The sequence below is a fragment of the Oncorhynchus nerka genome, linkage group LG3 (genome assembly GCF_034236695.1).
Source record: "Oncorhynchus nerka isolate Pitt River linkage group LG3, Oner_Uvic_2.0, whole genome shotgun sequence".
In the NCBI taxonomy this organism is placed as follows: Eukaryota; Metazoa; Chordata; class Actinopteri; order Salmoniformes; family Salmonidae; genus Oncorhynchus; species Oncorhynchus nerka.
The window spans coordinates 51,032,002-51,059,360 of NC_088398.1; the positions used below are offsets into that span (position 1 = coordinate 51,032,002).

General features: G+C 42.3%; 1 protein-coding gene across 2 annotated transcripts; it reads right to left on the reverse strand.

Annotated features, from left to right (window-relative positions):
* Positions 1 to 6,060: 6,060 nt before the first annotated feature.
* On the reverse strand, positions 6,061 to 21,027 carry LOC115110267 (putative methyltransferase DDB_G0268948). 2 transcript variants are annotated; one of them, XM_029635781.2, is made up of 7 exons: positions 20,757 to 21,027; positions 13,650 to 13,835; positions 12,545 to 12,705; positions 11,931 to 12,144; positions 11,648 to 11,748; positions 11,242 to 11,379; positions 6,061 to 9,918 (listed from the first exon to the last, which is right to left on the reverse strand). In XM_029635781.2, the coding sequence occupies exons 2-7, from the start codon at positions 13,758 to 13,760 to the stop codon at positions 9,828 to 9,830; spliced, it is 816 nt and encodes a 271-aa protein (XP_029491641.2). In that variant the 5' UTR covers positions 13,761 to 13,835; positions 20,757 to 21,027; the 3' UTR covers positions 6,061 to 9,827. The 2 variants fall into 2 exon arrangements, with proteins under 2 accessions (XP_029491641.2, XP_029491633.2); XM_029635773.2 differs by having other exon boundaries at positions 13,650 to 13,840.
* Positions 21,028 to 27,359: the final 6,332 nt, after the last annotated feature.

Sequence of the window (27,359 nt, forward strand, 5' to 3'; positions counted from 1 at the left end):
GTAGAGGATGCCTGGTTGCTCTTTAAAAGTGCTTTCCTTACCATCTTAAATAAGCATGCCCCGTTAAAAAAATGTAGAACCAGGAACAGATATAGCTCTTGGTTCACTCCAGACCTGACTGCCCTTGACCAGCACAAAAACATCCTGTGGTGTACTGCATTAGCATCGAATAGCCCCCGTGATATGCAACTTTTCAGGGAAGTTAGGAACCAATATACACAGGCAGTTAGGAAAGCTAAGGCTAGCTTTTTCAAACAGAAATTTACATCCTGTAGCACAAACTCCAAAAAGTTCTGGGACACTAAAGTCCATGGAGAATAAGAGCACCTCCTCCCAGCTGCCCACTGCACTGAGGCTAGGAAACACAGTCACCATCGATAAATCTACGGTTATCGACAATTTAAATAAGCATTTTTCTAAGGCTGGGCTTGGTTTCCACCTGGCTACCCCTACCCCAGTCAACAGCTCTGCACCCCCCCACAGCAACTTGCCCAAACCTCCCCCATTTCTCCTTCACCCAAATCCAGATAGCTGATGTTCAACTGGGCTAGACAATCTGGACCCTCTCTTTCTAAAATTATCCGCCGCAATTGTTGCAACCCCTATTACTAGCCTGTTCAACCTCTCTTTCATATCGTCTGAGATCCCCAAAGATTGGAAAGCTGCCGCGGTCATCCCCCTCTTCAAAGGGGGAGACACTCTAGACCCAAACTATTACAGACCTACAGTGGGGCAAAAAAGTATTTAGTCAGCCACCAATTGTGCAAGTTCTCCCACTTAAAAAGATGAGAGAGGCCTGTAATTTTAATCATAGGTACACTTCAACTATGACAGACAAAATGAGAAAAAAAATCCAGAAAATCGCATTGTAGGATTTTTAATTAATTAATTAGCAAATTATGGTGGAAAATAAGTATTTGGTCACCTACAAACAAGCAAGATTTCTGTCTCTCACAGACCTGTAACTTCTTCTTTAAGAGGCTCCTCTGTCCTCCACTCGTTACCTGTATCAATGGCACCTGTTTGAACTTGTTATCAGTATAAAAGACACCTGTCCACAACCTTAAACAGTCACACTTCAAACTCCACTATGGCCAAGACCAAAGAGCTGTCAAAGGACACCAGAAACAAAATTGTAGACCTGCACCAGGCTGGGAAGACTGAATCTGCAATAGGTAAGCAGCTTGGTTTGAAGAAATCAACTGTGGGAGCAATTATTAGGAAATGGAAGACATACAAGACCACTGGTAATCTCCCTCGATCTGGGGCTCCACGCAAGATCTCACCCCGTGGGGTCAAAATGATCACAAGAACGGTGAGCAAAAATCCCGGAACCACACGGGGGGACCTAGTGAATGACCTGCAGAGAGCTGGGACCAAAGTAACAAAGCCTACCATCAGTAACACACTCTGCCGCCAGGGACTCAAATCCTGCAGTGCCAGACGCGTCCCCCTGCTTAAGCCAGTACTTGTCCCCCTGCTTAAGTCCGTGCTGCCCAGCAACAGCCCCAAAACATCACTGCTCTAGAGGAGATCTGCATGGAGGAATGGGCTAAAGTACCAGCAACAGGGTGTGAAAACCTTGTGAAGACTTACAGAAAACGGTTGACCTCTGTCATTGCCAACAAAGGGTATATAACAAAGTATTCAGATAAACTTTTGTTATTGACCAAATACTTATTTTCCACCATAATTTGCAAATAAATTCATTAAAAATCCTACAATGTGATTTTCTGGATATTTTTTTCTCATTTTGTCTGTCATAGTTGAAGTGTACCTATGATGAAAATTACAGGCCTCTAATTTTTTTAAGTGGGAGACCTTGCACAATTGGTGGCTGACTAAATAATTTTTGCCCCACTGTATATCTATCTTACCCTGCCTTTTTAAGGTCTTCGAAAGCCAAGTTAACAAACAGATCACCGACCATTTCGAATCCCACCGTACCTTCTCCGCTATGCAATCTGGTTTCCAAGCTGGTCGTGCGTGCACCTCAGCCACGCTCAAGGTCTTAAACGATATCATAATCGCCATCGACGAAAGACAATACTGTGAAGCCTTATCCATCGACCTGGCCAAGGCTTTCGACTCTGTCAATCACAGTATTCTTATCGGCAGAAGGAACCGCCTTGGTTTTTCAAATGACTGTCTCGCCTGGTTCACCAACTACTTCTCTGATAGAGTTCAGTGTGTCAAATGGAAGGGCATGTTGTCCAGACCTCTGCCAGTCTCTATGGGGATGCCACAGGGTTCAATTCTTGGGCCGACTCTCTTCTCTGTATACATCAATGATGTAGCTCTTGCGGCTGGTGATTCTCTGATCCACCTCTACGCAAACGACACCATTCTGTATACTTCTGGCCCTTCTTTGCACACTGTGTTAACTAACCTCCAAACGAGCTTCAATGCCATACAACTCTCCTTCCGTGGGATCCAACTGCTCTTAAATGCAAGTAAAACTAAATGCATGCTTTTCAACCGATCGCAGCCCGCATTTGCCCACCTGCATAGCATCACTACTCTGGACAGTTCTGACTTAGAATATGTGGACAACTACAATTACCTAGGTGTCTGATTAGACTGTAAACTCTCCTTCCAAACTCACATTAAGCATCTCCAATCCAAAATTAAATCTAGAATCGGATTCCTATTTCACAACAAGGCATCCTTCACTCATGCTGGCAAACATACCCTCGTAAAACTGACGATCCTTGACTTCGGCGATGTCATTTACAAAATAGCCTCCAACACTCTACTCAACAAATTGGATGCAGTCTATCACAGTGCCATCCTTTTCGTCAACAAAGCCCCATATACTACCCACCACTGTGACCTGTATGCTCTCGTTGGCTTGCCTTCGCTTCATATTCGTTGCCAAACCCTCTGGCTGCAGGTCATCTATAAGTCCTTGCTGGGTAAAGCCCTGCCTTATCTCAGCTCACTGGTCACCATAGCAGCACCCACCCATAGCACACGCTCCAGCAGGGGTAAATTTCACTGGTCACTCCCAAAGCCAATTCCTCCTTTTGCCACCTTTCCTTCCAGTTCTCTGCTGCCAATGACTGGAATGAATTGCAAAAATCACTGAAGTTGGAGACTCATGTCTCCCTCACTATCTTTAAGCATCAGCTGTCAGAGCAGCTTACAAATCATTGCACCTGTATCTTGCCCATCTGTAAATAGCACATCCAACTACCTCACCCCCATGTTATTTATTTTACTTACATATATATATATATTTTCCCCCTTTGCCCCACAGTATCTCTACTTGCACATTCATCTTCTGCACATCTCACTCCAGTGTTTATTTGCAAAATTGTAATTGTTTTGCCACTACGGCCTATTTATTGCCTTACCTCCCTAATCTTACTTAATTTGCACACACTGTATATAGACTTTTGTATTGTGTTATTGACTGTACATTTGTTTATTCCATGTGTAACTCTGTGTTGTTTGTGTCACTGCTTTGCTTTATCTAAAAAAATATTTTTAAAATACTGTATGTGGTATGTCCGTCCTACATCTAGTGTTGGTACATGTTATATTCCTCAACTGCATATATCATAAATTGCTATTGTAAATAGAAGTATTATGTTCAACAACTGACATTTTCAGATATTATTTTGACAAACACACTTTGGTGCTTACAATTCATTCTCTATTGTCATAGATTTGGTGGGCACTGTCATCTGTAATCTTTGTGATATGACTTTCTTTAAGCATGTACTGATGAAACTGTCACTTAATTTATTTTTCTTAAAGTCTACAAACGCTCTACAGTCGTGGCAAAAAGTTTTGAGAATGACACAAATATTAACTTCCACAAAGTTTGCTGCTTCAGTGTCTTTAGATATTTTTGTCAGATGTTACTATGGAATACTGAAGTATAATTACAAGCATTTCATAAGTGTCAAAGGCTTTAAATGACAATTACATGAAGTTGATGAAAAGAGTCAATATTTGCAGTGTTGAACCTTATTTTTCAAGACCTCTGCAATCTGCCCTGGCATGCTGTCAATTAACTTCTGGGCCACATCCTGACTGATGGCAGCCCATTCGTGCATAATCAATGCTTAGAGTTTGTCAGAATTGTGGAGTTTTGTTTGTCCAACAGCCTCTTGAGGATTGACCACAAATTCTCAATGGGGTTAAGGTCTGGGGAGTTTCCTGGCCATGGACCCAAAATATTGATGTTTTGTTCCCCGAGCCACTTAGTTATCACTTTTGCCTAATGGCAAGGTGCTCCATCATGCTGGAAAAGGCATTGTTCGTCACCAAAATGTTCCTGGATGGTTGGGAAAAGTTTCTCTTGGTGGATGTGTTGGTACCATTCTTTATTCATGGCTGTGTTCTTAGGCAAAATTGTGAGTGAGCCCACTCCCTTGGCTGAGAAGCAACCCCACACATGAATGGTCTCAGGATGCTTTACTGTTGGCATGACACAGGACTGATGGTAGCGCTCACCTTGTCTTCTCTGGACAAGCTTTTCTCCAGATGCCCCAAACAATCGGAAAGGGGATTCATCAGAGAAAATTACTTTATCCCGGTCCTCAGCAGTCCAATCCCTGTACCTTTTGCAGAATATCAGTCTGTCCCTGATGTTTTTCCTGGAGAGAAGTGGCTTCTTTGCTGCCCTTCTTGACACAAGGCCATCCTCCAAAAGTCTTCGCCTCACTGTGCGTGCAGATGCACTCACACCTGCCTGCTGCCATTCCTGAGCAAGCTCTGTACTGGTGGTGCCCCGATCCCACAGCTGAATCAACTTTAGGAGGCGGTCCTGGCGCTTGCTGGACTTTCTTGAGCGCCCTGCAGCCTTCTTCACAACAATTGAACCGCTCTCCTTGAAGTTCTTGATGATCCGATAAATGGTTGATTTAGGTGCAATCTTTACTGGCAGCAATATCCTTGCCTGTGAAGCCCTTTTTGTGCAAAGCAATGATGATGGCACATGTTTCCTTGCAGGTAACCATGATTGACAGAGGAATAACAATGATTCCAAGCACCACCCTCCTTTTGAAGCTTCCAGTCTGTTATTCGAACTCAATCATGACAGAGGGATCTCCAGTCTTGTCCTCGTCAACACTCACACCTGTGTTAACGAGAGAATCACTGACATGATGTCAGCTGGTCCTTTTGTGGCAGGGCTGAAATGCAGTGGAAATGTTTTTGGGGGATTCAGTTCATTTGCATGGCAGAGAGGGACTTTGCAATAAATTGCAATTCATCTGAATACTCTTCATAACATTCTGGAGTATATGGAAATTGCCATCATACAAACTGAGGCAGCAGACTTTGTTAAAATTAATATTTGTCTCATTCTCAAAACTTTTGACCACGACTGTACATTTATTCACTCTGTGATAGGGTTGGATCCCATATGCTACTTTTATTGTCCTGTAAATGGTTCAGTGCCTAAAATTTAGGCTGTGTGTAGAATGGGGCATAAAGGAAATGACCTCTAATAAATTACTACTACATTATAGTGATAAGGAAAACAGCATACAAATGTGGCTTGTGTATTCATTTGCCTATAACTAATCATAATTCCATTATTTTGACATAAAAAAGAGAATACTTCAAAATGAGAAGATCCTGCCATGGAAAAGACGACTGGGTGGACATAAAGTGGAAAGGAGGGGAAATAACTCACACCATGCAGCAGGACACCTTCAGCTGTGGGGTCTTTATAATGCAGGTTTGGTAGTTATATTATCAATAATGAATGGTTAGCTGTTATGTGAGAATTAGGTTTAAAAAAACTACATTTTATTTTGTGGTGTAGAAGGCCAAGGAAGTTGAACAGAACTTCTCCAACATCCCCTCCCAAATTGATATAGAACCTTCAAAAACACACGGAGCAACTGCGAAAAGAAATTGCTGAGGATATACTAAAAATGTCTGGTAATGACATTTAATTCAAAGTGAATGTAAATTCTTTATTTTTATGTAGTTGTGTGGGAGAGCCATATATTCAGTTCATGCCTATGATTTCAGAGTTCAACAAAGCCAACAACTGCTTCATGTGTGTCACTGATAAAGAACCTGGATGTGGCCCAAAGACTGACTGGGTTAGTAACTTTATTTAACATACTTAAAATCTTTTGACAACAGTGACAGCATGTATGGCAATTTATGATATAACACAATGGATGACTAATTCGTCATACTGCATTGATATTATTTATAACGTGTTACACTTTGTTTTGCATGCCAACGGTGGTTCCACGTGCTGTAACTAGGAATGAAGACAAAATAGTTCAACAGAGTAAAGAACACAAACTGGAAGTGCAGTCGGTTGTTGTTGAAAATGTATTCTATACCCCATCCATACTGAAGAGGCTCTGACATGTACATCAACCAGGGATAAAGAGAAAGTTAACACTGTGAAATGTTTCATACTTATTTGAAGTTAAGTGTCTGTTGACATGTTGGAAAAGATTAAAGTTCTACAATGTTTAATTTGTCAATATTATATTTGTATTCATTGTTTTACTGGCCACCATTACTGTGGTTACATGTTCAGTATATGTATTGACCAGCCTACCTCACTCTCCATCCCTGCTTTGGACAATTAATAGCATGACTCTCGTACTTTGCCCTTTTCCTTTATGGTTGATATTAACGACGAAAGGAGATATCTGTCGCTCTCCTATTGTTAAAAATAAGTACTTAGAACTACCAATTATTGTAGATAAATATTAAAGAAAAGGGTAAACAACACTGGACTGAACCCCTTAATTGTCAAACTAATATTAATGTACAACAATATAGACTAGAGGTTATGCAATATGGGTGTATATCCACTGCACGCTTCTTAGGTGTGTAATTGACATGACCAAGGAGCTATTGCAAATTTGAAACTATGAAAATGTACGTTACACCGCGTGATTTTACAGTACACAAACAAGAGTGTGCAATATAGAAGAGTAGTCAGCGGACATTAGGTCACATGATCAAGGAGTTATTGTAAAATGTTGAAAAATTCAAGTAAAACCACATGAGATGAAAATGGACAAACTAACGGGTGAACAATGTGTAGGCCCACTGAGTGGACATTCTGAACCTTGTTGGAAGTCACTAGGTCAGATGACCAAGGAGCTATTGAAATTCTACATTTAGAAAAATTAATGTAAAACCATGTGAGATTTTTAAAAAATGAAAAAACAATGGACAAACTAAAGGGTGTGTAATGTGTGTCTATGCCATCGGGTTAGCTACAACCAGTTTTGAAAGTGTTTGGAGTAATGGTTAAAGAGCTATTGAAATGTGAAAAATGTGATTTGTCACTATGTTGACGGTCCCTAACTGCTGTTGGTGGACATAAGGAAAACTATAGGCGAATATGTGTCGCATATCCAACCTGAAACTGTCATTTACCTTGGTGGCCTAAAGGCGGAGACAAAACAGTGGCAGAATAAATTCAACTACACCTTTTTGTTTTATCACAAAACCGGATACCAACCTCAGTCCGGTGAAGTCCACAAAGAATATTGCATGTAACAGACAGTTACATGACCTACAGCATGGTCACGCAAGTTAATGTTTCCGCCGTTTTCAGACCACTAAAAAACTACTGATGTAGAACCACAGTTACCGAAAGTTGCAAAGAAAACAGGAGCTGCCTCTTGTATGCCAGCACCATTTCAACATCAAATAATCTCTGCCAAGTCTAATACAGTGACAACTAAAAGATACCATAAACTATTTGGTCAAATGAACGTAAGCCGAATATGGTTACATGGTTCTGCTTTCTATATGTGTGTGTGAGTGCAAATAGAACATGTTCTCACCCTACTTGTAGAGAAACGCCAATGCAATCCACCTCTCATGTTGACGAAACGGTCTATCACTATGTCATACAATACAATATTTAGTTTTTTTGTTATCCTAGGCTACCTGGCTAAATGCTTGCTCGCTAGCCTATCTTCCATCAATGGGCAACATTAGCTAGTTAACGTTAGCCTTCTACGCCGAGCTACATATTGAACTTCCATCCTCTCAGGTCAGTAGTACAACAATGTATGAATTCATGTTTAGTTCAGAATCGCCGTTATAAATCATTGGCCAGTACGGAGAATTAAGTAAAACCACAAGTCCAAATCCCTATCTACATCCATAACTAATTTTGGAAAGGCCCAAATTTAGCTAGCTAGCGAGACACTGAAGAACAGTAACACAACGAGATGCAACAATTCAAATTGTTTCTGTCATTGACGTATGCCCTCAATGCGATTTGAAAAATACGACAAATCCAAACTCGCTTCCCTTTCCTTCAGCCAGGACAATTCACACGTAAAGACAGGGGACGCTGTTTCGCCCGCTCGGATTCTTTCTTCTGTGAGATTCATTCAGCCTCTAGCGAATTGAAGGAAAATTATGAAACCGAGGCGAAAGATACATTATTCTATATTTAGATTTTTTTCTAGGTACAATTGTGGGGGAAGCTTGGCTTCCATGAATACACACAACTGATCCTACCTTTTCTCCAGGAAGGACACAAACTCTTTATTGAGCTGAGGGAGACTCTTTATTTCCAGTAGGAGGCAGCATGCTCCTTACCTTCATGCTCCTTACATACGATTGGCCATGCCACTGAGCTGTACTACAGGAAAAAACAGGAATACAAAAGGTGTTCTCCAACCCAGAAATAGACGTGCTATTCATAAGTTGTTTTTTTTATTCAGGAAAACTCTTTCTCACTGGGGTGTGGAGGCCACATTAAGGAATGTGATCAGGAGATTCCCTTACCTCACAGGGCATGTTCAGGGAAACCACTAGGTGCTTGGCCATGCTAATATGAGAGAGATAGAGAAAGGGGCGGTGCAGCGGCTTCATAAGGAATGTGGGTTGTTTGCTAATGAGGATGTTTATGAAGGGAGCCAGGGTTACATGGGTTCAAAGAGAGCTGTGTGGTGTGTTAGAACCAATAAGAAGTCCCCTGGAGATGGGAGAGGGAGGGATCAGAACCTTGTTTTCCCAAAGGGTGTTTTCTCTGTTGTGATTGATGTGGGAAAATACAAAAGCCTGATGAGTTCAGTTTCCTTACTCAGATAAAAACCCTATTCCAACTGATCACTAAGCCATAGATCAACAACAATAGGCTTTGTACTGAGCTGCACTACTCCTACTAGCTCATTAAAAGAGTTAATTATAAACAGTCAATATCTGAAGGAATGATCCAAGAAGCGACCCAAGGTCTTTCAGTTGGCATAATGTAATGAATTGGGTTGAACCCATGCATACAGCATATTAAAAAGAAACCAACAAAACATCTGCGGCCGTATGGCTGCGTTTAGACAGTCAGCCCAATTCTGATATTTTTACTAATCACAACCACATCTTTTTCAGACCTGATCAAAAGACCAATTAGTGAAAAAAAATAAAAAAATCAGAATTGGGCTGTGTAAGTATAATTATCTCAGATTAGGAGTGCTAATCTTGGATCAGATACCCCCTTGCCCATGTTATATTTTTCATTGTGATCTAAAAGGAAAAACTGATCCTAAAATCCACACTCCTAATATTACTCTGAGACACTTGATACAGCCCTGAAATTAAATAATATTCAAAAGTTACAATTGTGTCTACAGACACATTTTATTGTAAATCTCAGGCAAGGAAGATACTAAATGTGGCAAGCATTTTGATAATGATGTGACTAAGGCTAATAGTTTGCTCTACATTACAATGTATAAAAGAGACAACCAAAGGGACTTCAATGACATCTTATGTGAACAGAATACTACTTATCAACACCTTAAACATGATTGACACAAGCTGAAGAAACATCTGTCTACACACAAACACATTCACACTGTAAAGAGTGTTCACTCCGGTTTAGACGCCAGGACACAGAAATACTCCAGCGTCACTTCCATGAGTGTGTCTGGTGATGTGACTCCCATCTCCTTCAGAAACCTGCAATATGACGTCAATATATTTGATAAAATAATTCCATGTGGGATGGACCATAAGTGGCATACAAGTAAATAGAATTAATTATTTTGATTATTTGTTCATTTCCTCACACATTTTTTTTGTTCATTTAATCTTTAGTTTAAGACTGACAGATGGAATTGTTTTAAATTGGTCATACCTATGGATCATTTAGCTATTTGATTGAGAATTTTAGGACCCCTTTAGGTATAAAAAAATATATATATATATATATATGATTTTTTAAAGTATTTATTTTGGAAAATGACTACTAAAACCAATAGAAATGCATTGAATAACACATTCATAAATGGCTAAAAGGACTGTCAAAAAATGTATCAGAAGAAACAAGGTTTTGAAGTGTCTGTCCTAAATCTAGGAGATATAAATAAATAAAAACTCAGGTATGGGGCCTCCCGAGTGGCACATCGGTCTAAGGCTTGAGGCAGCCTCCCGGATCTTGGTCGTCAGTTGAACAGTGTTTCCACCAACACATTGGTGCTTCTGGCTTCCGGTTTAAGCGGGAGATTGTAAGGAAATGCGGTTTGGCGGATCATGTTGCAGAGGACGTGTGACCCGACCTTCGCCTCCTGAGCCCATTGGGGAGTTGCAGCGATGAGACGGGGAAAAGTGTGTAAAATACAAAAAAACAGAATAATAATATAATAATAATACAATAAATTTAAAAACTCTGGAAATATATATATTTTTTACACATATTTAACCCCTTTTTTGGGGTAGGCACAAAACTACCTGCACACTTCCATCCGTTTTTTAAACCGGTACTGGTTACCTTCAGACCAGTCCCGTGACACTTGTGGGCGTCCATTAGATTGTAGCCCAAACGGTCCGGACGTTACCAAACAGAATTTAGCACATCAACGGTACTGACTTCAGACGAGACTCCTGGCACTTGTGGGGATCGTAGAGCAAAGAAGAGAACACCATCGTGTTCATGAGAGTCTATACATACAATGGTCAATAGTTTGTAGGTCAAACTGTTCGGACGCTACAGATGATTTTCGGGATGTCTCATGGTCTGACAAACATCGCTCTAGCTCTGTCACCTTTCACTGCAGATGCGGAAGTGTGACACTTGCGGATGCGTATCTCTAGCGTAAACTGACAGATTTTGATGGGGATTTTTTTTTGTTATGCAACTTAGACCGACACACCGGTTTATCAAGCGACTCCACCAGGTTAATTTGTTAATTAGCTAATTAGTTCATTAATTCATCCATTCATTAATTGGTTCATTCATCCATTCAGTCATTCATTCATCCGTTGATTGATCAGGGTTGTTACCTGTCAAGTGTTCTCTGCAGCAGTGCGGTGGCAGCATCAGGCTCGGCCCTCTGGAAGGCCTGGTACGTGGAGAAGGACTCCATGAAGCCCACTATGTTCCTCACTGAGATCTGCTGCTTCAGTGGGATACACTCAATTCTGAAAGAAGAACAGATACCCACACACTGTTGAATTGAGAGGAGAGTCATAGTGGATCCCCTATTTACCCAGGGGGGCCAAGAGGTTTAAGTCAAGTAAGTCATAATATTGAATACTCCTGCAGTTTATTGAGTACAGCATTTGATTTTGACCACCTGAGAGTCACTAGATGCGAGTACATTACTTCTGTGTATGTATGTGTATATATATATATATATATATATAACAGGCTGTTCTACTGGGTTCTCACAGAGGCTGTATGAGTTACCTCTCTTTGTCAGGGAAGGGGATAGCAGTGTAAAGCTCCTTTAGTTTGGTGTTGGACACGGCTACCTGTGTGCTGGTGTATGGTAACAGCACCTTCTTGAACTGGGGATAGCAAAGTCAAATCTCAGTCAGGAAACTAACAAACATTTTGTAAGCATACTGTAAATGACAACAACTATTGTACCTAGTACCCAATGAAAATAAACATGACACACTAAACAGATTAAGTGGCATTGGTTTGTCCCCATAAAAATAGAATGTCATTCTAGTTCTGTGTTTTTCACCTCATCACAGATGTCAGTGAGTCTGTCCCCACATGAGCCGTAATGGAGTCTGAAATTATCAGCAAAGCCAAGCAGAGCCATGCAGCCACAAGGCTTCAGGACCCGGCCTGCCTCCAAGAGGAACCGCTGCTGGTCAAACCAATGGGCCGCTGAGGCTGCAGTCAGTAGGTCCACAGAAGCATCCGGAAACGGCAGCTCCTCAGCTGTCCCTTTCCTGTATAGTAAGTATTAAGACACAGCACCAAACATTGAGGATTTCTACATAAACTAACATATTAACTAGGGGCCTATTGAAAGTGGGAAGCTCCTGCTGACCTTTGTCCTGAGTGTAATTGACCGTCTCTGCAGATTGTCATCACTGTTTCTTTTTAAACAACATACACGTTGGTTTTACGAGCCAAGTGTGGACCAAAACATTTATTCCCATTCAAAATCATATTATCCCTAAACCCTAAATAACCCTAACCAAACTCTAAAATAGCAGTTTTTCTTAATGTATGGGGAATGGCAAAATGTCCCCACTTGTCACATTTTCCTTGTTTTACTATCCGTGTGAGGACTTTTGGACCTCAAACGGATAGTAAAGTTAAACACACATAGACACATTCAAATACCTGTAGGTGATGTTGTTGAACCCTGTCACTGCCCTGGCCTCCTCCAGTTGGCACTCGCTGATGTCAATGCCCACCACTTCCTGGAAGTGTGGGGCCATCAGGCGTGAGTTCTGTCCTGTCCCACAGCCCAGGTCCACAGCTAGGGCATGAGGCTGGACTTTCTAAAGAGGGGGGACCAGTGAGACACTATATATCTAGCCTTCACTAAAGGAGAGTGATAGCTAGTGAGTGTAAATGTGATGTTCAATACAGATAATATACAGTACCAGTTAAAAGTTTGGGGTCACTTAGAAATGTCCTTGTTTTTGAAAGAAAAACACCTTTTTGTCCATTAAAATAACATCAACATCATTGATCAGAAATACAGAGTAGACATTGTTAATGTTGTAAATGACTATTGTAGCTGGAAACGGCTGATTTTTAATGGAATATCTGCATAGGCGTACAGAAGCCCATTATCAGCAACCATCACTCCTGTGTTCCAATGGCTCGTTGAGTTAGCTAATCAGAGTTTATAATTTAAAAAAGGCTAATTGATCATTAGAAAACTTTTTGCAATTATGTTAGCACAGCTAAAGGGTTTTCTAGATATTCCCTTAAATTCTGCCGTTTCCAGCTACATTAGTCATTTACAACATTAACTATGTCTACACTGTATTTCTGATCAATTTGAAGTTATTTTAAAATGGACCAATAAATTGCATTGCTTTCTAAAACAAGGAAACTTCTAAGTGACCCCAAACTTGTGAACGGTAGTGTGTGTGTTATTATATATAACACTCTGGTCTTTGCTAAATAGGTATTTCAAGCTTACGGTAATAACGTAAGATAATGGATGACAGTGTTTAGTGACCTATTGTCGCAATACTCAAAAGCATTTAGAAACAGGAAACGGTTGAGATAATGTTTATATCTGATTTAAAATGTCATAATCCTGAAATATTATGCAATAGAAATTAAAGTAAAAAATGCCCTTCTCAGACACTGTGTGGAAGCATTACACCAAAGATTTATCTTAGACAACCTAAGATTTCTCAACTGTAAAAATCTAACGTCATGTAAAAGACAAAGTCTATAACAGTAATATTGTCTTTGCTTGGCTCACCTTCCTTTCCAGGTAATGCAGGATGATGTCTCTGATCTCCTCTGGGGGTACAAAGCGGTACCTCTGGTAGATGGAGGCATGGTCTTTCTCCTCAAACAGCCGGTAGGTCATGGTGCTCTGCGGTCGTCTGCTCCGCTAGCCTAGTGCTCTTTCCTGCTTGCAGTGACTCAGCAGACAGACCTGCTCCTTCACTTAGGACATTTTAATCATTACATAAAAAGAGGATACACATGAGTAGGACAGAGGAGGCTACTGGTAGTAGTCACTCAGTCACAGAGAGGTTTAAAGAGACACCTGGGCTGCTAAGATCAAATTTTTATTTATTTTATTTATTTCACCTTTATTTAGCCAGGTAGGCAAGTTGAGAAAAAGTTCTCATTTACAATTGCGACCTGGCCAAGATAAAGCAAAGCAGTTCGACAGATACAACAACACAGAGTTGCACATGGAGTAAAACAAACATACAGTCAATAATATAGTATAAACAAGTCTATATACAATGTGAGCAAATGAGGTGAGAAGGGAGGTAAAGGCAAAAAAGGCCATGGTGGCAAAGTAAATACAATATAGCAAGTAAAACACTGGAATGGTAGTTTTGCAATGGAAGAAAGTGCAAAGTAGAAATAAAAATAATGGGGTGCAAAGGAGCAAAATTAATTAATTAATTAAATACAGTTGGGAAAGAGGTAGTTGTTTGGGCTAAATTATAGGTGGGCTATGTACAGGTGCAGTAATCTGTGAGCTGCTCTGACAGTTGGTGCTTAAAGCTAGTGAGGGAGATAAGTGTTTCCAATTTCAGAGATTTTTGTAGTTCGTTCCAGTCATTGGCAGCAGAGAACTGGAAGGAGAGGCGGCCAAAGAAAGAATTGGTTTTGGGGGTGACTAGAGAGATATACCTGCTGGAGCGTGTGTTACAGGTGGGAGATGCTATGGTGACCAGCAAGCTGAGATAAGGGAGGACTTTACCTAGCAGGGTCTTGTAGATGACATGGAGCCAGTGGGTTTGGCGACGAGTATGAAGCGAGGGCCAGCCAACGAGAGCGTACAGGTCGCAATGGTGGGTAGTATATGGGGCTTTGGTGACAAAACGGATTGCACTGTGATAGACTGCATCCAATTTGTTGAGTAGGGTATTGGAGGCTATTTTGTAAATGACATCGCCAAAGTCAAGGATTGGTAGGATGGTCAGTTTTACAAGGGTATGTTTGGCAGCATGAGTGAAGGATGCTTTGTTGCGAAATAGGAAGCCAATTCTAGATTTAACGTTGGATTGGAGATGTTTGATATGGGTCTGGAAGGAGAGTTTACAGTCTAACCAGACACCTAAGTATTTGTAGTTGTCCACGTATTCTAAGTCAGAGCCGTCCAGAGTAGTGATGTTGGACAGGCGGGTAGGTGCAGGTAGCGATCGGTTGAAGAGCATGCATTTAGTTTTACTTGTATTTAAGAGCAATTGGAGGCCACGGAAGGAGAGTTGTATGGCATTGAAGCTTGCCTGGAGGGTTGTTAACACAGTGGCCAAAGAAGGGCCGGAAGTATACAGAATGGTGTCGTCTGCGTAGAGGTGGATCAGAGACTCACCAGCAGCAAGAGCGACCTCATTGATGTATACAGAGAAGAGAGTCGGTCCAAGAATTGAACCCTGTGGCATCCCCATAGAGACTGCCAGAGGTCCGGACAGCAGACCCTCCGATTTGACACACTGAACTCTATCAGAGAAGTAGTTGGTGAACCAGGCGAGGCAATCATTTGAGAAACCAAGGCTGTCGAGTCTGCTGATGAGGATGTGGTGATTGACAGAGTCGAAAGCCTTGGCCAGATCAATGAATACAGCTGCACAGTAATGTTTCTTATTGATGGCGGTTAAGATATCGTTTAGGACCTTGAGCGTGGCTGAGGTGCGCCCATGACCAGCTCTGAAACCAGATTGCATAGCAGAGAAGGTATGGTGAGATTCGAAATGGTCGGTAATCTGTTTGTTGACTTGGCTTTCGAAGACCTTAGAAAGGCATGGTAGGATAGATATAGGTCTGTAGCAGTTTGGGTCAAGAGTGTCCCCCTTTGAAGAGGGGATGACCGCAGCTGCTTTCCAATCTTTGGGAATCTCAGACGACACGAAAGAGAGGTTGAACAGGCTAGTAATAGGGGTGGCAACAATTTCGGCAGATAATTTTAGAAAGAAAGGGTCCAGATTGTCTAGCCCGGCTGATTTGTAGGGGTCCAGATTTTGCAGCTCTTTCAGAACATCAGCTGAATGGATTTGGGAGAAGGAGAAATGGGGAAGGCTTGGGCGAGTTGCTGTTGGGGGTGCAGTGCTGTTGACCGGGGTAGGAGTAGCCAGGTGGAAAGCATGGCCAGCCGTAGAAAAATGCTTATTGAAATTCTCAATTATGGTGGATTTATCAGTGGTGACAGTGTTTCCTATCTTCAGTGCAGTGGGCAGCTGGGAGGAGGTGTTCTTATTCTCCATGGACTTTACAGTGTCCCAGAACTTTTTTGAGTTAGTATTGCAGGAAGCAAATTTCTGCTTGAAAAAGCTAGCCTTGGCTTTTCTAACTGCCTGTGTATAATGGTTTCTAGCTTCCCTGAATAGCTGCATATCACGGGGGCTGTTCGATGCTAATGCAGAACGCCATAGGATGATTTTGTGTTGGTTAAGGGCAGTCAGGTCTGGGGAGAACCAAGGGCTATATCTGTTCCTGGTTCTAAATTTCTTGAATGGGGCATGTTTATTTAAGATGGTTAGGAAGGCATTTAAAAAATATATCCAGGCATCCTCTACTGACGGGATGAGATCAATATCCTTCCAGGATACCCCGGCCAGGTCGATTAGAAAGGCCTGCTCGCTGAAGTGTTTCAGGGAGCGTTTTACAGTGATGAGTGGAGGTTGTTTGACCGCTAACCCATTACGGATGCAGGCAATGAGGCAGTGATCGCTGAGATCTTGGTTGAAGACAGCAGAGGTGTATTTAGAGGGGAAGTTGGTTAGGATGATATCTATGAGGGTGCCCGTATTTAAGGCTTTGGGGAGGTACCTGGTAGGTTCATTGATAATTTGTGTGAGATTGAGGGCATCAATTTTAGATTGTAGGATGGCTGGGGTGTTAAGCATGTTCCAGTTTAGGTCGCCTAGCAGCACGAGCTCTGAAGATAGATGGGGTGCAATCAGTTCACATATGGTGTCCAGAGCACAGCTGGGGGCAGAGGGTGGTCTATAGCAGGCGGCAACGGTGAGAGACTTGTTTTTAGAGAGGTAGATTTTTAAAAGTAGAAGTTCAAATTGTTTGGGTACAGACCTGGATAGTAGGACAGAACTCTGCAGGCTATCTTTGCAGTAGATTGCAACACCGCCCCCTTTGGCAGTTCTATCTTGTCTGAAAATGTTGTAGTTTGGAATAAACATTTCTGAATTTTTGGTGGTCTTCCTAAGCCAGGATTCAGACACAGCTAGAACATCCACGTTGGCAGAGTGTGCTAAAGCAGTGAATAGAACAAACTTAGGGAGGAGGCTTCTAATGTTAACATGCATGAAACCAAGGCTATTACGGTTACAGAAGTCGTCAAAAGAGAGCGCCTGGGGAATAGGAGTGGAGCTAGGCACTGCAGGGCCTGGATTCACCTCTACATCGCCAGAGGAACATAGGAGGAGTAGAATAAGGGTGCGGCTAAAAGCAATAAGAATTGGTCGTCTAGAACAGAGAGTAAAAGGAGGTTTCTGGGGGCGATAAAATAGCATCAAGGTATAATGTACAGACAAAGGTATGGTAGGATGTGAATACAGTGGAGGTAAACCTAGGTATTGAGTGATGAAGAGAGAGATAGTCTCTAGAAACATAATTGAAACCAGGAGATGTCATTGCATGTGTGGGTGGTGGAACTAATAGGTTGGATAAGGTATAGTGAGCAGGACTAGAGGCTCTACAGTGAAATAAGCCAATAAACACTAACCAGAACAGCAGTGGACAAGACATATTGACATTAAGGAGAGGCATGCTTAGTCGAGTGATTAAAAGGGTCAAGTGAGTGGAGAGGTTGGTAGGGGTCACGGCGATTTAGACAGCTAGCCAGGCCATCGGTAGCAAGCTAGCATAGGATGGAGGTCTGTTGTTAGCCACCTCTTGCGTTCCGTCAGTAGATTAGTGGGGTTCCGTGTGGTAGAGGGGATTAATCCAAATCACACAACAACAACAAAAATAAAAACAATAGATATAGTTATAGAGGCCCGGATCTCCTTCGGGTAGATAACGTCGGCAGTCCAGTTGTGAAGGCCGGTGGGGCTCCGCGTAGGCAGTAAAACGGGTCCGGATAGGTGACTGCAGCCCAGGAGTGATTGATGGAACTCAGGAGTGATTGACGGAGCTGGATAGCTCCGGAATAATTGATGTTTGCTCGGAATCGACGAAAGCCGATAGTCACACGGATAGCAGCTAGCTAGCTGTGAGATCCGGGTATGAATGTCCAGAGAGCAGTTGAAATCCAGGGACATGGAGAAAAATTGGTCCGGTATGTTCCGTTCGAGCCGCGCCGTACAAAACTGGCGCTAGATTTTCGAGCTAAAGGATAGCTGATGACCACAAACCGTGGTTAGCTGAATACTAACGATTTGCCAGTAAAGAAGCTAACTAGCTTCTGAACTAGCTTCTGATTAGCTAATGGGCTAGCTTCTGGCTAGTTTCTGGCTAGCTTCTTGGAGTTTCTGGCTAGCTTCTTGGAGGATTACAGATTTGAGGTAAATAATACTTTTTTATAAATATAAATTGGTGAGGCGGGTTGCAGGAGAGTGTTTTGAAGATGAGTTGATGGAAAATAAAAATAAAATATGTGAAAAAAGTTGTAAATATATATATATATATACAGGACACAAGACGAGGACAAAAGACATCTGAACTGCTATGCCATCTTGGTTAGTGCTTGTAATAATAACTTGTCACCTCTTGACAAATTGCAAAACACTGATTTGTGTGTGATGTGTGCAACAATTTCAAAGATTTTACTGAGTTACAGTTCATAAAGAAATCAGTCAATTGAAATAAATGTATTACACCCTAATATATGGATTTCACATGATTGGGAATACAGATATGGATCCGTTGGTCACAGGTATCTTACAAAAGGTATGGGCGTGGATCAGAAATCCAGTCAGTATCTGGTGTGACGACCATGTTTCATGCAGGGTGACATCTTCGCATAGAGTTGATCAGGCTGTTGATCGTGGGATGCACTAACGGCTGTGCGAAATTGCTGGATATTGGTGGGAACTGGAACACGCTGTCGTACACATCAATTCAGAGCATCCCAAACATGCTCAATGGGGGACATGTCTGGTGAGTATGCAGGCAATGGAGGAATTGGGACATTTTCAGCTTCTAGGAATTGTCTACAGATCCTTGCAACATGGGGCCGTACATTATAATGCTGAAACATGAGGTGATGGTGGCGGCTGAATGGTATGACAATGGGCCTCTGGATCTCATCACGGTATCTCTGTGCATTCAGTTTGTCATTGATAAAATGCAAATGTGTTCGTTGTCCGTAGCTTATGCCTGCCCATACCATCACCTCACCGCCACCATGTGGAACTCTGTTCACAAGGCTGACATCAGTAAACCACTCGCCACACACGGTCTGCGGTTGTACAGCCAAATTCTCTAAAACGACGTTGGAGGATTATGGAAGATAAACATGAACTTATCTGGCAACAGCCCTGGTGGAAATTCCTGTAGTCAGCATGTCAATTGCACACTCCCTCAAAACTTGAGACATCTGTGGCATTGTGTTGTGACAAAGCTGCACATTTTGTCACCAGCACAAGGTGCACCTGTGTAATGATCATGCTATTTATTCAGCTACTTGATATGTCACACCTGGCAAGTGGATGGATAATCTTGGCAAAGGAGACATGCTCACCAACATGGATGCAATCAAGTTTGTGCATTCGGAAAATGTCTGGGATCTTTTATTTCAGCTCATTAAACCAACACTTTACATGTTGTGTTTACATTTTTGTTCAGTGTAGATTATGCATTAAGACAAATTGTGAAACTAGACTGGGTACTATGATGCAGCGATTAGGTTAATGAACAGAACATTTTCTAAACAATAGCAAAACAGAAGAACAAGTACAGACATTTAATTAGTCTCCTGAAAGTCTGCAATGAAGTTATACGCAATTGTAATGTCAAATAACAAAATCACCTTACACAATTTTAATGCAGCTTGTAAAACTGTTTCTCTCATCTGAAAATTTCACCACGAACATTGCCAGGACTGGTTGGTCTTTTTGCAGGTAGGAATGCGAGACAATACATCCACACGAAAGTATAATTAAATCATTTTCAAACCCCTGGTAGTGCCTGAAAAATGCAAACAGAATGAAAATACATGTAAGTCATGCATGGACATTTGCCGAGATGGTGCACGTGTTTACATGGTTCTGCACATCCTTCAGATGACAAATCTGAATACACTACCAACACATTGAAAAGTTGATTTCATTATACCTTCCTGCGGATGTATCGTCTCACATTCAGACATAACTGACACATTTACGAAAGCTCAACACCCCTTGAATATGGCCGGTGTCAGTAAACCTCGGTGAAAAGGCGTAATTAAATTGTTGCCAGCAGCACAGTAACCAATGCTCTGGATAACATGAAAACAGCCTAACCAGTTCTGTTAGGGCAAGTAAAATGGTCAGATGTGTTCTCTCATGTGTCTAACGTTAGCTAGAAAGCTAGACAGTTAGCTTGGGTACTTGACTGCATTGTTTGGGCAGAACGCTCAGATCAACACTACTACTCGGCCAGAGCGTCCAGTGTGCGCTCTGAACACAGAGAGCGAAATGCTCTGAATTTACGAACCGACAATCTGATAACATTCTGAAAATTAGAACGTCAGGAGCGCACTCTGGCACTCCAGATTGAATTTACAAATACACCCTCAGTTATGTGGATGTAGTTACAGTAGAGCGTGGCAAGGATAGGGAGACTTGCAACAGATAGCGAAAACAATTCCTAGTTACATAACTAGAAAATACTTTACGTTGATGCGGTTAGTTATGTGACATAAAAACCACATAAACGAGTTAATGTCGGCACGGTTGTTTACCTGCTGTCTCACAGAAAGCGCTCCGTCCACACCCTAATCAACGACACTCGGAAGCAAGCCTCTGGAAGTAAACTTCAGTCGCCAAACAACCTCACGAATATAAAGACAAATGTTAATATTGAAACGTAAAAAAGGTGCCAAACAGCGGTAACAGCTTCTTATTCGATGAGGTTTAACGGCGATTGGCATCCAACAAATGTTACATTACCGCCACCTACTAGACTGGAGTATAACGCTCATACGTTTCTTTAAAAAAAATACAACATACACCCTACCATCTAACGCTACACTCAGAAAAAATACCATACTCCACTATTTAGTCCTACTTCAAGCCAACAGCCTGAAAGGACACACCCCTGTCAGGCAACTCCAGTCCTCCAGGGCCTGATTGGTGTCACACTTGTTCTCCATCCCTAGCAAACACAGCTGATTAATCAAATTGCATTCTAAACTGAAGATCATGATTAGGTGAGTATTGGAGTCAGGTGTGTTAGCTGGGGCTGGGGCAAAACTGTGACACCAATCAGGCCCTCGAGGACTGGAAATGCCCACACCTGCGTAACTCTTCTGGTGTCAACAGCCACAACCTCTATTTTCTGCGACTTACGGTCCATCCCTGCAGTACAGTTGATAACCATTGCTATAAATGTCAAACGTATATCACTTGTTGGTTTATCCCTCAGTACTGGTAAAGATTGCTGGATCGAATCCCCAAGCTGACATGGTAAAAATCTGTCTTTCTGCCCCTGAGCAAGGCAGTTAACCCACTGTTCCCCCGGACGCAGAAGACGTGGATGTCAATTAAGGCAGCGCCTCACACCTTTCTGATTCAGAGGGGTTGGGTTAAATGCGGAAGAGACATTTCATTTGAAGGCATTCAGTTGAACAACTGACTAGGTATCCCCCTTTCCCTACTCACACCATTCCTCTCAGGATCCCTTGACCCATCTTCCTCTACTTTCTTCACTGCCTCAGCATATGACAACTTCTGCACTACTCTAACCCTGGAAACCTCAACCTGCCTCTCTCGCACAGGACATTTCTGATACCCAGCGCCATGGGCACCCCTACAATTAACAAATACCACTATTTTTCCCAATGCTACACATTCTTTTGTCTCATGCCCTTCTGCACTCTTCTCACACCTAGGAACCTCCCTCCTACACTGCTGCCACATACCCATAAGCTTGACACCTGTAACAACGTAATGTATTCAGCACAAAAGCTTGTACAGGATAATTGATATATCCCAATATCACTTTGTCGGGCAAAGACTCTACATTAAAACTCAAAAGAAAAGACAATGACTATTCTGTTTCTCCACTCATGCCACCCTTTCTGCGTTACACCAAACGACAAACATCAAAAACACCGGGAATCTTCCCCTTCAGTTGGTCAGCTTTCACATTTACTTCTACCCAGTAATCACACCTTTCAATGGCACCCTTTTCTTGAGAGCAAAACAATTCACATCTCTTGCCCCCATTTGTTTAACACGGAGCGCCTGCTCCCTCTGACCAGCAGAAACACAAACAATTATTACAAGACCACTTCTGGTTACCTATACTGATTCCACAGCACCCAACTCTGTTTTCACCCACCCTGAAACCACACATGGATCTGCCAAAAGGCAAGGGTACACTTCTTCCACAACTTCACCTACTGTCACAGACTCATCTTTATCCTGACCCTCAGTGCAAGCCTCAGGCTCTGAGAACTTCACACCTGCCACCTTCGATACTTCACCCTCCCTCTCTCTCTTAGACCTCCTCTGCCACTCTTGCCTCCATTCCTCCTCTGTATTCCAAGTATAATTCTCCTTATGATAATACTGCACTTCTTCTGACATACATCTTGTTCTTGCCTTGTCAAGAGATGCCATTTAACCAGCTGTCACAATCTCCATACAATCATAAACCCCTTGGGATGTAGCGCTCAACAGTGCATCCCACTTGTAAAGCCAGCTGTAACAACTCTACTGCCAGTGTCGTTAAAGGAGGTGAGGGATTGTTCCGTTTGTTACTGTTGTCCGGCCAAATATCACGTGAAAACATTAGTTCTGCTAGACAAAGCAAAGAAAATAGGCAACACAGTTGGTCAAAATAAGTAACACATTATTATGTTCAGTTAGGTGAAATCGCCCTAAGAACTGTTTTGGAAATGATGGTTTCTAGTTACATACCATGTAAAAGTTCCTATTAGATTAAATTAAAAGCCAAACCAAAGAGACAACATTATACTTTTTGTTATTAGAAAAAAAAACCTGTTTCTCCTCACCCATTCACAAAATCTTACAGCCTCAGCTAACTTCTACACACTAGAAATGACCCAATCCTCACAATGCTTCATAAGCCTACTATATTCACACACACTGACACAAGACTTGCAGTGTTCGGGTTTCTGTACCAATTAGCCTTCTGATTCCCAAGCAACAGTGCCCTCTTGCTCTGACTGTCAAGGCCAGCATTTGGTGTATCATGAATGGGGCTTCACTGTCTGTTAGTGCCAAGTGATACCTTTGTTGTTTTACCCAATGTTACAGGCAGCAGAGCTAAATAAAAACTCAGAAATTATGAGCATGAGAGAATAGGAGCAATCCACGATCCAAATAAACCTAAAATAAAAAGTTCTGCGAACCAGCACTGCTTTTCTATGTTGTTTTTGCCACTTGTTGGAATCAGACGAAGATGTTGGAGAGAAGTGCTGTTATAATTGGAAAGATGTTATCAGGAGGCTGGCCAGCCAGTTCCTCTTTGCATGTTATATCATAGTGCATTTGCAGCAGAGAATCCCTCAATCCTGAACCGCTCATTCTAACAATGACACAATGGTCTTCGGCTACCCACCCTTTCCAAAGGGATTATTTCTTCAGCAAGGCTGCCACCCTTAGTTTACATTTGGGGAATAATGATAAGAAGGGCCTCTGGGCAGTATCTGAAATAACTTATTACTTCTTATCACTAAAATCCCTATTTTTCCACATCTGGCACATGAACATTTAAGCATCTATGGGGTTTTCAGCAGTATTCAGGCATTTCAGTCATTGCTGAAGTGAGGAACTCATACTTTTTGTTTGTTGAAATCTGCTGCTGTGAACAAAACATAAAAATGCATTTCAATCTATTTTCTTAAATGCGTCATATTTTCACCAACATTGAATGAGATGTCAATGCTTTCCCCTCTATGTCATCATCAGTTCCATGATAGAGCTACTAGCCAATTGGCCCTCTCACAAAGCAAATACGTCTTGGTGCAATGAGGGTCTGCTCTCTCTCTCAAACAACACGACAAGTCAGTGTCTGATTAATGGCCATCCCCTTCCACGATATACAGCCACAGAGCAGGCTAGGGGTCAGATTTATTATACTTTTGTTCTTATGAGTCAGCATTATTCTGTAGACTGAGGCCCCAATGACAATTTTTATTTTATTTATTTATTTCACCTTTATTTAACCAGGTAGGCAAGTTGAGAACAAGTTCTCATTTACAATTGCGACCTGGCCAAGATAAAGCAAAGCAGTTCGACACATACAATGACACACATGGAGTAAAACAAACATAGTCAATAATACAGTATAAACAAGTCTATATACGATGTGAGCAAATGAGGTGAGATAAGGGAGGTAAAGGCAAAAAAAGGCCATGGTGGCAAAGTAAATACAATATAGCAAGTAAAACACTGGAATGGTAGATTTGCAGTGGAAGAATGTGCAAAAAAAGAATGGGGTGCAAAGGAGCAAAATAAATAAATAAAATAAGTCCAGTAGGGAAAGAGGTAGTTGTTTGGTGCTAAATTATACGTGGGCTATGTACAGGTGCAGTAATCTGTGAGCTGCTCTGACAGTTGGTGCTTAAAGCTAGTGAGGGAGATAAGTGTTTCCAATTTCAGAGATTTTCGAAGTTCGTTCCAGTCATTGGCAGCAGAGAACTGGAAGGAGAGGCGGCCAAAGAAAGAATTGGTTTTGGGGGTGACTAGAGAGATATACCTGCTGGAGCGTGTGCTACAGGTGGGAGATGCTATGGTGACCAGCGAGCTGAGATAAGGGGAGACTTTACCTAGCAGGGTCTTGTAGATGACATGGAGCCAGTGGGTTTGGCGACGAGTATGAAGCGAGGGCCAGCCAACGAGAGCATACAGGTCGCAATGGTGGGTAGTATATGGGGCTTTGGTGACAAAACGGATTGCACTGTGATAGACTGCATCCAATTTGTTGAGTATGGTATTGGAGGCTATTTTGTAAATGACATCGCCAAAGTCGAGGATTGGTAGGATGGTCAGTTTTACAAGGGTATGTTTGGCAGCATGAGTGAAGGATGCTTTGTTGCGAAATAGGAAGCCAATACTAGATTTAACTTTGGATTGGAGATGTTTGATGTGGGTCTGGAAGGAGAGTTTACAGTCTAACCAGACACCTAGGTATTTGTAGTTGTCCACGTATTCTAAGTCAGAGCCGTCTAGAGTAGTGATGTTGGACAGGCGGGTAGGTGCAGGCAGCGATCGGTTGAAGAGCATGCATTTAGTTTTACTTGTATTTAAGAGCAATTGGAGGCCACGGAAGGAGAGTTGTATGGCATTGAAGCTTGCCTGGAGGGTTGTTAACACAGTGTCCAAAGAAGGGCCGGAAGTATACAGAATGGTGTCGTCTGCGTAGAGGTGGATCAGAGACTCACCAGCAGCAAGAGCGACATCATTGATGTATACAGAGAAGAGAGTCGGTCCAAGAATTGAACCCTGTGGCACCCCCATAGAGACTGCCAGAGGTCCGGACAGCAGACCCTCCGATTTGACACACTGAACTCTATCAGAGAAGTAGTTGGTGAACCAGGCGAGGCAATCATTTGAGAAACCAAGGCTGTCGAGTCTGCCCATGAGGATGTGGTGATTGACAGAGTCGAAAGCCTTGGCCAGATCAATGAATACAGCTGCACAGTAATGTTTCTTATCGATGGCGGTTAAGATATCGTTTAGGACCTTGAGCGTGGCTGAGGTGCACCCATGACCAGCTCTGAAACCAGATTGCATATCAGAGAAGGTATGGTGAGATTCGAAATGGTCGGTAATCTGTTTGTTGACTCGGCTTTCGAAGACCTTAGAAAGGCAGGGTAGGATAGATATAGGTCTGTAGCAGTTTGGGCCAAGAGTGTCCCCCCCTTTGAAGAGGGGGATGACCGCAGCTGCTTTCCAATCTTTGGGAATCTCAGAAGACACGAAAGAGAGATTGAACAGGCTAGTTATAGGGGTGGCAACAATTTCGGCAGATCATTTTAGAAAGAAAGGGTCCAGATTGTCTAGCCCGGCTGATTTGTAGGGGTCCAGATTTTGCAGCTCTTTCAGAACTTCAGCTGACTGGATTTGGGAGAAGGAGAAATGGGGAAGGCTTGGGCGAGATGCTGTGGGGGGTTTAGTGCTGTTGACCGGGGTAGGAGTAGCCTGGTGGAAAGCATGGCAAGCCGTAGAAAAATGCTTATTGAAATTCTCAATTATGGTGGATTTATCAGTGGTGACAGTGTTTCCTATCTTCAGTGCAGTGGGCAGCTGGGAGGAGGTGTTCTTATTCTCCATGGACTTTACAGTGTCCCAGAACCTTTTTGAGTTAGTGTTGCAGGAAGCAAATTTCTGCTTGAAAAAGCTAGCCTTGGCTTTTCTAACTGTCTGTGTATAATGGTTTCTAGCCTCCCTGAACAGCTGCATATCACGGGGGCTGTTCGATGCTAATGCAGAACGCAATAAATATCCCAGAACTGAGGGTGTATCTATACATTCTTTACTCCTGTGGTCTGGTCCTGGTCTGGACTCTGATCACCTGGTGTGACAGTGTCTCCAGAAGTGATGTGGGACTGAGGGATAGGAGTTCATCCCTCTTTTGCCCCAGTTTGGCCCCCTTTTTCAGAGAAAGTATGGATGCGAAACAACCTGCTGTTCCCTGCCCTATATCACACACAAACACACACACACACACGCACAGACACACACACTTTCCATGACTTGTGGGGGTGGAAATCTGGCACAGCAAGCTGCTTATTTTGTTCCAGGAGTGGAACCCACTTTCTATTGAATGTTCTGGTTGGCTATATTTTACCAAACATTGTGATGGACTCAAGGGGTATGGAGAGGCATATTTTCATAAGGCAATGTTATTTACTGTTTCTTCTGTGATTGTTTTACAGATGTCCCCTGCTATGCCCATACAGTTAGGACAAGCTCCTGTGACATCCACTCTCTCTACAGCTTACCACACACACAGATACACACATGCAGGCTTACACACACACTCACACAAAATGAGAAACCATGCTGGAAAGTTATCTAAACAAACTTGTGTCCATGAAGCAAAACCTTTAGAGACTGAAAGTGCTATGCTAGGTACTTTTCCCTGTATATACTATTCCCTCTGCTTTGAGTCCCAATGTAAGGAATCAATGTCCTCCTGTCTCAGTGACAAACTGGGTAATTTGGTCTCTCGAGATCACTCCTCTGAGGGATCCTATGCTATCCACACACACACACATCTCATATCACGGGCTGTGTTTGTCTGCTTGTGAAGTACGTAAAACTGGAGCCAGAATGACAAACTATATTAGATAAGATACCACTCATTGGCA